General features: G+C 35.7%; 3 protein-coding genes across 4 annotated transcripts; 2 read left to right on the plus strand and 1 right to left on the minus strand.

Moving 5' to 3' along the window:
* Window positions 1–490: 490 nt before the first annotated feature.
* Parg (Poly(ADP-ribose) glycohydrolase) lies at window positions 491–5,097 on the plus strand. Its single transcript, XM_020952883.2, has 2 exons — window positions 491–1,552; window positions 2,430–5,097. The coding sequence occupies exons 1-2, from the start codon at window positions 738–740 to the stop codon at window positions 3,916–3,918; spliced, it is 2,304 nt and encodes a 767-aa protein (XP_020808542.2). The 5' UTR covers window positions 491–737; the 3' UTR covers window positions 3,919–5,097.
* A 50-nt stretch (window positions 5,098–5,147) lies between these two features.
* Ilp7 (Insulin-like peptide 7) lies at window positions 5,148–6,296 on the minus strand. Its single transcript, XM_020952978.2, has 3 exons — window positions 5,957–6,296; window positions 5,692–5,864; window positions 5,148–5,482 (listed from the first exon to the last, which is right to left on the minus strand). Exons 1-3 carry the CDS (start codon window positions 6,271–6,273, stop codon window positions 5,319–5,321), a joined length of 654 nt encoding a protein of 217 aa, XP_020808637.2. The 5' UTR covers window positions 6,274–6,296; the 3' UTR covers window positions 5,148–5,318.
* Window positions 6,297–6,371: 75 nt separating this feature from the next.
* On the plus strand, window positions 6,372–11,802 carry LOC147643157 (uncharacterized). 2 transcript variants are annotated; one of them, XM_086836608.1, is made up of 3 exons: window positions 6,372–6,674; window positions 11,558–11,636; window positions 11,693–11,802. In XM_086836608.1, the coding sequence occupies exons 1-3, from the start codon at window positions 6,372–6,374 to the stop codon at window positions 11,761–11,763; spliced, it is 453 nt and encodes a 150-aa protein (XP_086692734.1). In that variant the 3' UTR covers window positions 11,764–11,802. The 2 variants fall into 2 exon arrangements, 1 of the variants encoding a protein (XP_086692734.1); XR_015272512.1 differs by lacking the exons at window positions 6,372–6,674; window positions 11,693–11,802 and adding an exon at window positions 8,383–8,478 and having other exon boundaries at window positions 11,558–11,637.
* Window positions 11,803–12,331: the final 529 nt, after the last annotated feature.

The raw sequence follows: 12,331 nt of genomic DNA on the forward strand, positions 1-12,331 counted from the left end.
TAAATTGTTCTATATTGTTGTTTTTAAGTAATTTTATTTTAAATTTGCTTAAAGCAAATCGGTTTACTAGCCTTATTGTATTATATCTGAATGTAACAGAACTCGGGGAAGGACCCAATTTAAATTTGCTTTGAGGAAGGAATATATATTATAATTACAGCAGATGAAACTGAAAATATTAATAATATATTTGTATTTTTATTTAATTAATTCAAGCATAAACAAAATCAAACTACTCCTATTGTTAAAGTTACAAACAATTTGTGACGGCAACTCTTGCAATAAAATCCATATATTCCCTTTACAATATTCTCCCAACTATCGTTTGGTCAAGTGGGCTCATCTCTATCGGCTTGTCGCCGCCTAAGCACGGTGTTGTCACAGTGCTATTTATCGATAAGCGGAGAAGGCGTGAATTGTCGCTGACAGTGTTACCAGATTATAACCTTTCGTAAAAGCTAAATTCTGTGCAAAAAAAGCTAAAACAAGCAACAGAATCATCGATGGTCGAAAAAAACATCGATGTTTTCTAAAATTCGAAGAACATCGATGAATCGTTGTTTTGCCCACCTCTACTTAAAAGTTAAGTTGCCGCACCGAAAACACCAAATAAGAAAGAAAAAAAGCACATAAAAGCCAGCTACACCATTCTGTTCACAATCCGACAGCTCCTCCACTTGCGGCCACCGCGCTGCAAGCTAAGTGCCGCGTTGTCCTACCGGACGGACAAGGGGAATATGGAAAGTAAGGGCGTCATGTCATCGGAGGCAACGGAAGGCGGGATTCGCAAAATGGAAATGGACGAGTCGCCGGCAAAACGGGAGCAAATGGAGATTGTGGACATTGCTGGTGATTCCTCGGAGGACGAGGCGGACCGGAGTAATAGCAGCAGTACCAGCTCACAGGAGAAATCGTGGCGCGGTGTGCCCATTGAGGCCATTCACCGGGGCCGTCCGGTCTTTGAACTGGAGCACCTTAGCCCGGTGGCAGCAAGCAATATGCACCGAGTCTTGTATAAAACTCCTATAAAAGAGTCGCCGGAGCAGCCACCACGGCCGCACAAGGCACCGGGCAAATGGGACTCGGAGCATGTGCGTTTGCCCTGTGCGCCCGAGAGTAAATATCCGCGAGAGAACGAGGATGGTACGACGAGCATCGACTCACGCTGGGAGATGATCGAGCGGGCTCTGTTGCAACCGATAGAAACTGCTGCAGAGCTGCAAACAGCCATTCTGTCGTACAACACCACGTATCGCGACCAATGGAATTTCAGGGCTCTGCATCAGTTGCTGGACGAGGAGTTGGATGAGAGCGAGTCGCGGGTCTTCTTCGAGGATCTGCTGCCGCGGATCATTCGGATGGCGCTGAGGCTACCCGATCTAGTTCAGGCACCAGTGCCGCTGCTGAAGCAACACCACAATTCTGCTCTGTCGTTGAGTCAACAGCAGATTGCCTGCCTGCTGGCAAACGCTTTTCTCTGCACCTTTCCGAGACGGAATACACTGAAACGGAAATCCGAGTACAGCACTTTCCCAGACATCAACTTTAACAGGTGAGCGAGCAGGTGCAGGGGAATCTTTAGCTGAAATTTAAGGAATTGTATAAATACTCGGAATTCATATAGCTGCCATGTATATATTATATTTATATTTATAGAAACCAATCAATATTTAAGAATACTTAATTAAGTTTTACTTTACCAAATAAGAATTCTTGCACTTAATTGGTTTTTTCGGTGTCAATTGGCAATTAACCTGCCAAAATCTGTACATTGAAATGAATACGAAATGAATTGAATTTGTTAGTTGAGGAAAAAGCAAAGAAATGTCAAAATTAACTAGGGAACATTCTAAAATTATGTTTTTTAACATTTTTTTGATTCATCTTGATTTAAAAAATGGTAAAAAAATTGAAATCCATCGACATGTATTAATGTATAATATTGTTACTTGTTTTTCTGTTTAACAAGAATATTTTAGATCTATTTTACAAAGAGTAACAAGCTCTGCTTTTATAAAAAGTTTATTTAATATTGTATATAATATATATTTTGTTATACTTGCATTTTTAATTGTTTGACTTTAAGATAAATTAATATTCTGTTTGATAAATCGGACGAGAACCCATAAAATATACTTTTTATATAATATAGATTATTAATAGCAATGTTAAATGCAATCTTTTTCGATATTTAAAATTTAAAACAGGAAACGGTACACTGTTTTAAACCAAAACTGCTTTAGTTGATGTATGTTTAATATTATTATATATTATATACAATTTTGAATTTTAAATGTTCAATATTTTTCGATATTCTCCTGTATTTTAAATTTTTAATTTAAAAATGGAACCTAAAACGGGTTTATTTAATATATATTCCATATTATTTTATAAAATACTTGAAATTCATATTTCTCAATCTTTCCCAGGTTATATCAATCATCGGGTCCGGCGGTTCTGGAGAAATTGAAATGCATTATGCACTATTTCCGTCGCGTCTGTCCAACGGAACGTGATGCAAGCAATGTGCCCACCGGTGTCGTCACCTTCGTTCGACGCAGCGCCAAACCGGAGAATCAAGTTCGATGGAACGAGAGTGCGGCACCATTGGGTGCAGTGCCCTTACATTTGGATGCAATCGGGACGATCGAGGATGAAGGCGTCGGCCTGCTACAGGTTGACTTTGCCAACAAATATTTAGGCGGCGGTGTACTCGGTCATGGATGCGTCCAGGAGGAGATACGCTTTGTGATCTGTCCGGAACTGTTGGTGGGCAAGCTATTCACGGAATGTCTGCGACCCTATGAAGCTCTGGTCATGTTGGGAGCGGAAAGATATAGCAACTATACAGGATATGCTGGCAGCTTTGAATGGTCGGGCAATCATGAGGATCGCACGCCCAGAGACTCATCGAGACGGCGTCAAACAGCAATTGTAGCCATCGATGCTCTACATTTTGCTCAGGCCACGCATCAATATCGTGTCGATCTGATGGAGAGGGAATTGAACAAGGCACACATCGGATTTGTCCATTGGATGGCCACTCCACCACCCGGTGTGGCAACTGGCAATTGGGGATGCGGCGCCTTTGGTGGTGATCCCTATCTAAAATCTCTGCTACAATTAATGGTTTGTGCCCAATTGGGCAGACCCTTGGCCTATTACACATTTGGTAATATTCAATTGCGTGACGATATCTATGAAATGTGGACACTCTTCCAGACGGAGGGCACAACAGTGCAGCAGCTGTGGAGGATACTCAAGAGCTACAGCGAGCGGATGAAGGGAAAGAGCCAAAGCCAGGGCAAGAGTAAGTCAACGAAAAAGAAGTTATATCAATATATAAGAGAGCAATTGGGAACTGGCGATGATGGAACAGGATCTCCATCTGGAGATTCAGAAGGAAATGCGGAAGTAGTGCCCAAATCAGGAGAAGCAGGAGCCCAGGAAGCACCAGAGGCAGGCGTTTCTTCGGGTATAAAAAAGCCATCGGAAGCAGAAGGATTAAAAACACCACCTGAACCCATTAAAAAGAAACTACAACAAAATTCCCCTGATCTATTTGCCACGCAATCCTCCCTAGACAATTCCAACTCATCACCAGATCCATCAGTTGCTCTCCTCCTATCCGACGATGAGGAGGCCAATGCCATGATGATGGCTGCCAGCTTAGAGGCGAAAACCGAAACCGGAGATACCGCCAGCAACCAGAACAGCACAAGCAACAATGCAACCAAGAGTAGCACCAGTAGCAGCTCCAAGCCCGGTGGAGGACGACAAATGACATTGCTGGAAATGTTAGACACACATTACGAACAGGGACAGGCCACCAAGAGGCCACGATCGACGCCCTCCAGCTCGGCCAGCAAAAGTCGCAAGGAGAACGATGAGAATGTGTTGGATGCAAGCGGCAAATAAAAAAAAGGGTTTATTTAAACCCTTATTAATCTATTAACTAAGTGATATTAGTGTAAAGTATTTGATTTCCAAAGCTACTGTTGAGAGTGGACGATAGCCTCTCTATTGTTTTTAGAAAAATATATACAAGCGGGGTGCCACAGAAGCCACTTCGGATATGAAAGAGAAGAGTTCCGAACCTTTGTCATACAAAATTTTAACCTTTTCTGTATAACTTGCTTTTGTTTTCTATTGTATTCTGTGGCACCTTCAATGTATACATTTACATATATATATATATATCAATATTTTTTTGTTAATTAAGAAATCTTACATAGTAAGCAGAGATGAATCTGATATCTTATAGTTAAAGAAGTCAAAGTACTTGCTTTGAAAATATTAAACTTTGTTAAGGGGTTGCATTCAGTTATACCAAAGACCATATAAGAATTATTGTATGTGTGTACATCTTATAGATTATATTGTCATTGGTTATTTAGCATATATGATTGTTTTGAAAAGTTGTCTATAACCTTTTGATTATCATATTTTTTTTTTAGATAAAGTTTAAGTTTTAATAATTGATTATGTAAACCAATTTCAACTAGAACTTAAAACATTTTTATTCTGATTATTTTAAATATTTTCAGGCTTCTAAATCAAGAAAATCTGCGGTATGTAACCCCTGTATATAATATTATACAATTTAATAATTGTGTTCAAAAACAAAAATATATTATTTTCTAAGTATTATTATTAGTTTTTTTTTAATATTAATTATATTGATGTTAGGGACTTAAATGAAATTAAATTCTTTAAGAGAGCGGTTGGTTGGCGTGGCACATATATTGTAGAAGTATTAATACTCTGTATTTTAAATATTTAATTCAAAATTTGAATTGCGTTAATTACCTTGAATATAACAATCTAATATATTGGAAATATATTTTAAATGTACATATATTGGATTTAATTAATTACAAAACTGTTCAAGTGTTAATAGAACCTTTTATAGTTGAATATTTTAAGCGAAAGTGTGTGGAAATCTTTCAAAGAACGTTATCTTGTACGATTATAAATATACAAATATAAAAAAAATATATAAAAATATAGAACTGTGGGTTATAATACTTACACCCTCTCACTTGGTTATATTATGTATGTTTTTTTTGGAAATAAAAATAGTATATGTTATGTTTATATTTTTCATTGCCTTAATTTTAAATTATTATTGATGGAAACACATTAAATTTACTTTCTTTTCTTTTCTTTTTAATGCCAGCCCAACAGTTGTGACATACAATTTTATTTTAACACAGCAAGAACATCAACAACAACAACAACCACGGGAAAAAAAGCGAATATTTTATATATTTATATATATATATATGTATAAATATTACTATGGAAATTTTGGTAATTCAGTAGTGATTGCGTCGCTTATTGGATGGACAATATTCGGCGTACTCTTCCCAGGTACAACCCGTCTTGGTGCAACATTCATTTGTAATGGACGGAGCATCCGACCGACGACTTCTGAGGAACATATTTGCATAGTTCACATGCAGCCAGGTGGAGCCATTTGCTGCAAATTAAGGAGCAAGGATCGAGGATCAAAATAAAGCAAGTAAGGACGTTACAGTGGAGCGAATCTTCCAACAACACTTCAACAACAACACTCCAACAACAACACTTCAACAACAATACTAAAACTAGTTTGAACTAGTTTGCTTTAAAATTAGGGAGTGTAATAAATAATACTAAAAATAATATATATTATTAGAGATAACTCACGATCCGTGGGGCTCTTTTTGAGCCAGGACTCATCGTTCCCTGTCCTTTTCTTGTTGCGTCGTGTCAGCCGGTAAATATCCTTTTCGCAGGCCCAATATAGCTGACGGACGAGCTTGTCTCGGCAGCGAGAGTGTGCCTCCTGGTGCCACACATTCTCCCAGTCCGATTGGGAGCTACAAGAAAAAAGCAAGTATTTAATTATTTCTCGAAAAATGATTTCCCCATTAAACCTAATCCATATTTTCAGAACAAATTCAAAGCTTACCGCTCACGGAAGAGCATCTCCAGGCCCTCCTCTGTGTGCTGCAGTGCCTCCGGCGTGGGTATCAGCGGCAGGACGAACAAAAGGACAGCTCCGCACAAGGTCCAGCTACGGGCACCGATGCCCACTGATGGTGGCACTAACATACGGGCCATGATGGTGCGTCCTGATCCCTGGAAGATCCTTTTTCTATTTTCTGGTGTGGCTAACACGGCGGACGCGGGCCGACTGAGCGCTGCGTTACCCTGGTTTTGAAATATATCCGGAGCCGGCCTGCGGATAGGGATGGCCACTGGCGGCCCACTGTCGGGCGTCGGCATAATTAAATCGGGGTGGCGGTCACTGTTGCTCTATTTGAAGTAATGAGGCCGGTCCAGGCCCATCCAGTTTGTACGTCCTCGGCCAATCTCCAATCCTAATGAAGAGCAACGGCAGCAATTGTGAATTGCGTATGCGTTTGCGTTTGCGTGTGCGTGTTCTGCGGCCCGTGTCGCTTATTGTCTTATTTATCTGGGACCACAAATTGGTCGAAGACCTGGGTTACCTGCGCCTCTGGCAACATCCTCCAAGCGAAACAACAGGTTGTTTCTGCTGCTGGCTAACAAAACATCATAAAATCCAACATGTTATGGTTCGCCGGCTGGTTTTCTCTCCCCTTTGTTTGCCTCGTAAAAAGATAGCAAAAACGCCCTCACGCTCAACACTTGATTTTATATCGAAAGTAAGCATAAATTTTCCAATATTTGCTTGAATTTCAATACTGCCCACGCTCCATATACTGTGGTTGGAAATTTAGAATAATATAAATAGAATTTTAATTTTGAAATTAGTTTCTTTGTCAAGAGCAAACTCATTCATTTTAATTATTTTGTGTAAAATGAAAAGATAAGAATAAGGAAACATTAAAATACATTTAAAATGTTAGGAGATATAACATATATATATCGACAAAAACATGGCACTTATAATATAGTTACTATTATTTTTAAAATCATATCAAAACTATTGTAAACTTTAATATATTGCATTTTAAAATCTCGAAAAATAACTGAACAAAATATTATATTTAATCAATATTTAATGATATTTTTATATATTTTTTTTTGATAAATCAAATTTTTAAAATCTCATAATTAAGTTAAAAAGGCATTAATTTTAATTGGGAAAGCGTTCCTTTGCTAGTATTTTTGAAGCTTAATAAATCTGCAGACTAAATTTAATAAGTACAACAATTCATTTTTTGTCTTTCGTTTTTAAAATTTTAGCGAAGTAACCCCTTAAATTTTTTGGAAAAAATTAAAATTTTTTTTTTGGTCTGAGATGTCTAGATTGGTTTAGCTTTTGATGCTTATCATGAATATATATGATTTATAGTATCGGAAATGACATCTTCACTAAGTTTTAAGCTTCTGAGTAAAATTATAATACTTTGGAATAGTTTAAAAATAATATATTTATCACCAAAACAATAAACTAAATATCCATAAAAATATTGATTTGCATAACGAATTTAGCCTATAATATATAGATTTCTTGGGATAACCCTTAGCTGGGAGTACGTAAGCTTTTTAACCATAAGTCCTGGCTATGTAAATTTTTTGAACTGCCTGTACACATATCCTTGGAACCCACTGTGCGTGTAGGTAAAAATCTACGCCCACACAATAGCCGGTCATAGGTTAACTTAATAATGTCACTGTTTACACATTTGGTCCCAGTTTATGTTGCAGTTTATATCTGGCTGCTCTGCTCCTTCGATTCCTGGTCGAGTCCTTTTTTCGGGTTGACTTCTTGTTCGAGCTCAGTTCCGTGATGGCATTGCCAGTGGTTGGTTGCCCTTTGGGAAACCCATTTTCCTCAACGGAATTTTTTTTAAGTGGGAATATTATATATATATATATCGTTCTTGAACGCACTGTATTTGTTTTGGTGAAGTAAATGAGTAAAGTGTCAATGCATTTACTGCTTCTATTTTTAAACCCTTGCAGGGTATTCATATTTTTAAAAAAGAAGTGGATCGATTCAAAATGATTAACAAACTTCAGGTTCCTTTCTTGTTGAGTAATTTGAATTTAGCAATTTAAGAGATTTTCAAATTTATAACGTTTTCCCAAGTTTCGATATCTGAAACTAGAAAATCAAATTGAAATCGGGAAAGCCATGACTTTTCTGTCCATCCAAAAAGTATATAAACTCGGATCTCGTACGAAATTCATTCAGTTCTCTGTTCGTGGAGCTACTACAAAGAACTCTCCTTTCTTTATTTTTTAAATAATTGTTTTTATTTATTTCTTTATTTTACTCGAAACTTTTGACCTGTAGGTTTGGACTTTTGAATTGATATATTCGTCTTGCTTTCCTTATGAATTATATAATTATTTTAAAGAATTTGATTGACACGTTTTATTTTGTTTTTTGCTTTCTTAATTGATTATTTAATTTGAAATTTGAAGCAGCACACCAGAGTCCAAGTCTAGTAAAGGCCTCCTCATTAATGATTATTGAGACGTTAGTTCCAAATCCAGGTAAAGTGAGACCTTATTAAATCATTCAGTTGCTATTTTTTTTAATAAATCGATAATTGTTTTGTTTAATCTTGCTTTCCTTATTAGTTAATTATTGAGACGTTGGTTCCAAATCCAGGTAAAGGGAGACCGTATTAAATCATTGAGTTGCTATTTTCTTTTTTTAATTTTTTGAATAAATAATAATTCAATTATTGTTTTGTTTAATCTTGCTTTCCTTATTAGTTAATTATTGAGACGTTGGTTCCAAATCCAGGTAAAGGGAGACCTTATTAAATCATTGAGTTACAATTTTCTTTTTTTAATTTTTTGAATAAATAATAATAATTCGATAATTTTGTTTCCTCTTGATTTCTTCATTAATTAATTGTTGAGACGTTGCTTTTTTATACCCTTGCAGGGTCTTATAATTTTAGTCAGAAGTTTGCTACGCAGTGAAGGAGGCACCTCCGACTATATAAAGTATATATATTCTTGATCAGGATCAACAGCCGAGTCGATCTAGCCATGTCCGTCTGTCCGTCTGTCCTTCTGTCCTTCTGTCCTTCTGTCCTTCTGTCCTTCTGTCCTTCTGTCCGTCTGTCCGTCTGTCCGCTTCTACGCAAACTAGTCTCTCAGTTTTGAAGCTATATGAATGAAACTTTGCAGTTAACCTTCCATATACTCTCACTCGTATATATGTCGGAACGGGCCGGATCGGACGACTATATCATATAGCTGCCATAGGAATGATCGGATAATTTTTACAAAAAAAATTATAAAAATTTCAGTTTTTAACAGAATTTGATCAAATTTAAGATATAGCCGTTTTATATTATTCTACAATTTTGTGTAAAATTTTATGAAAATCGGACTAATATATCGTATAGCTCCCATAGGAAAGATCGAGAAATTTGAGAGGAATAAGAATGGCAGTGGCTGTTGTAGGAAGACTGCAATCGCCGTGGCCATAACATTTTCAGTTTTCAACAGAATCTAATCAAATTTGAGATATAGCCATTTAATATTTTTCTACAATTTTGTGTAAAATTTTATGAAAATCGGACTAATATATCGTATAGCTCCCATAGGAAAGATCGAGAAATTTGAGAGGAATAAGAATGGCAGTGGCTGTTGTAGGAAGACTGCAATCGCCGTGGCCATAACATTTTCAGTTTTCAACAGAATCTAATCAAATTTGAGATATAGTCATTTAATATTTTTCTCCAATTTTGTGTAAAATTTTATTAAAATCGGAGTAATATTTCGTATAGCTCCCATAGGAACGATCGAGAAATTAATACGGTTAAAAATTATAACTTTTTCAGTTTTCAACAGATTTTCATCAAATTTGAGACAGTCATTTAATATTATTCTACAATTTTGTGTAAAGTTATAAAAAAAAACCGTACTGCTATATCATATAGGTGCCATACAAACGATCATTAGATGTGGAGCAAAAATGGAAATCTGTGAATGTAAAACTGAAAATGTAATATGTATGAAAGCAGGTATTACTTCATTGTTTTTTAACACAAATATATATAATTTATATTGTATGGATTCCTAGTCATAGAAGTTCTATCTGCAAGGGTATATAAACTTCGGCGTGCCGAAGTTAGCTTCCTTTCGTGTTTTAATTCATTTATTGTTTATATAAATTAACCAAACAAATTTAAGAGTAAGCTGTTTGAATGAAACTAATTTATAATTTTACTAGTATGTATATGTATATGTCGGAGCATGACGAATCGTAGGACTATATATATACATATATATAGCTACCATAGGAATGATCGAACAATTTTAAGGAAAAATATAACTTTTACAGTTTTCAACAGATTTTTATCAAATTTGTTTTTAAAGTATGTCGCTTTGAGGTGGAGGTGGTGTTGGTTGGTGGTGCTGAAGGTGGTGCTGAAGGTTGTGCTGAAGGTGGTGCTGGTGACACACAAACCACAAGACAATCTAGAATGCCATAACTCACCACCGCCTGAAGGGCAGCGCCTGCAGCATGGCCCTCACTGAAGAACCAGGTGCGGATTTCGGGTGGTATGAGTTTTACGATCTCTCAATAAATATATCCACAATTAGGGGTTATGGTTTTAAGTATATAATTATGTTATAATATATTATGTAATAAATACATTATTTCAATATGAAATACTAACTTGCAATAGCCAAGCCAGTCTAGTCAGGACTTCCTAACTACTTGTTTGCCCTTTCATTTAAAATCTAATAAAAATAATACTAATAAACAAGAAAGTAGGCTAACTTCTTGAAGCTGAAATGTGTTAACAATAGTATCCTATGGGTTCCAATGTGCAATTGATCAGATTTAATCCAAAAGTGCATTAATTTCAATTCCGAAAACTTAAAATATTTGTATTCTGCGTATCGATATATTTATATGCTAATATTTTGGGTACATCAAAATTTTTCAAGTATCATAACTAAGCCAAAAATGCATTTATTTCAATTCGGATAAATTAGCTATGCAAGTTTTTATTAGATTAATAAATCTGCATATTTAGTTTACAAATGGAAAAAAATAAATTTTTTGTCAATTTTTAACAATTTTAACGATGTAACCCCTTATAAAAGTTTAAAAAATTGTAGAAAATTTATTTTTTTGCTAGAGATGGCTAAATCGATTCAGCTTTTTATGCTGATTACGAATATATATGCTTTATAGGGTCGGAAATGACTCCTTCACATAATTAAAAGCTTCTGACTGAAATTATAATACCCTTACAAGTGGTATAATAATATAGCATATATATATATAGTTGGAACCAAAGTCAATTTCCGTTTCGAATCTATTCGTGAAAAATTAATAATTTAGTTAGACTGTTAACTTTGAGTAGAAATTTGTAGATATCATCATTACAAATTGCTTTATCACTTTAAATTATAATTAAGTAATGGGTTCCATGGCAACAAGGGAATTAATGTTTAAACAAATGCATAGCTAGCACAGCTGTATCTAGACCTGATCATTTCTTAAGCATCTATGTACATATATAGATAGTATAATTGTCATGATTCAGACTTACCTGAGTGAAGACCACGTCATTGTTTACTTCCTTCCTTCAATTAGGGTAATCATGGCATCGAAGATCCCTTCCTGGTTATCCAGATGTATTCCATTGGCCAGAGGACACGTCAGCGGTTGAAGGGTAATCATCAGATCACTGCCACTATCACTTTCGATGTTAACACTAGGTACCCCTAGGACAGACTGAGCTCGCGGCGCTCGAAGTGCCTCTATTTATACTTCACGAGTCAAGAGAACAGAGACTGTGAGAGCGAGAGAGTAAGCGAGAGGCAGAGACAGCTACAGAGAAGGAGTTAACATAGCTCTGGAGATGTACAGTGGGAGTTGGACATTCCGAATAACAGAGTGATCGAGAGTGATAGAGAGGGAGGGAGGGGGAGGGAGGGAGAAGGCTGATGAGCTGATGTTAGGAAATGTTGCAAGCTTCTGACTATAATTTTAATATTATATATATTTTATTAATATATAAATAATAAACTTTTCGATTGTGAATATCATCATGTCCTACTGTTGATTCCTTTCCTATTTTTCCTTGCTCTAAGCTTAAATTTTTATAAACAAATGCCAAGCGGGGTTTTAAATTAAATTTTAAATGTTACCTCTTACAAAATGTTAAACAAAATATCCAGTTAAAATTGTTGTCAAATTTTATTTTCATTACTTTATTTTTTATCAATTAAGATTTGAATTGTAAATATAAATATATCATATATGCTTTCTCGCAATCATTGGCCACAAGAAAACCTAAAATAGGTTTATTCCAGGTATATTAAATCAATATTTTTATATGCTTATACTTGGGTAAATCAAAGTTTT

Source organism: Drosophila serrata, unplaced genomic scaffold (assembly GCF_035046125.1).
Source record: "Drosophila serrata isolate PLE 108 unplaced genomic scaffold, ASM3504612v1 contig_285, whole genome shotgun sequence".
Lineage (NCBI taxonomy): Eukaryota > Metazoa > Arthropoda > Insecta > Diptera > Drosophilidae > Drosophila > Drosophila serrata.

Coding starts and splice junctions, on each gene's coding strand:
- Parg (XM_020952883.2), top strand. CDS start 738: ATGGAAAGTAAGGGCGTCATGTCATCGGAGGCAACGGAAGGCGGGATT. Junction 1,553..2,429: donor CCAGACATCAACTTTAACAG/GTGAGCGAGCAG, acceptor AATCTTTCCCAG/GTTATATCAATCATCGGGTC.
- Ilp7 (XM_020952978.2), bottom strand. CDS start 6,273: ATGCCGACGCCCGACAGTGGGCCGCCAGTGGCCATCCCTATCCGCAGG. Junction 5,865..5,956: donor GAGATGCTCTTCCGTGAGCG/GTAAGCTTTGAA, acceptor TTTTTCTTGTAG/CTCCCAATCGGACTGGGAGA. Junction 5,483..5,691: donor CAAAAAGAGCCCCACGGATC/GTGAGTTATCTC, acceptor CTTAATTTGCAG/CAAATGGCTCCACCTGGCTG.
- LOC147643157 (XM_086836608.1), top strand. CDS start 6,372: ATGAAGAGCAACGGCAGCAATTGTGAATTGCGTATGCGTTTGCGTTTG. Junction 6,675..11,557: donor CACTTGATTTTATATCGAAA/GTAAGCATAAAT, acceptor TCCTTCAATTAG/GGTAATCATGGCATCGAAGA. Junction 11,637..11,692: donor GACACGTCAGCGGTTGAAGG/GTAATCATCAGA, acceptor AGGTACCCCTAG/GACAGACTGAGCTCGCGGCG.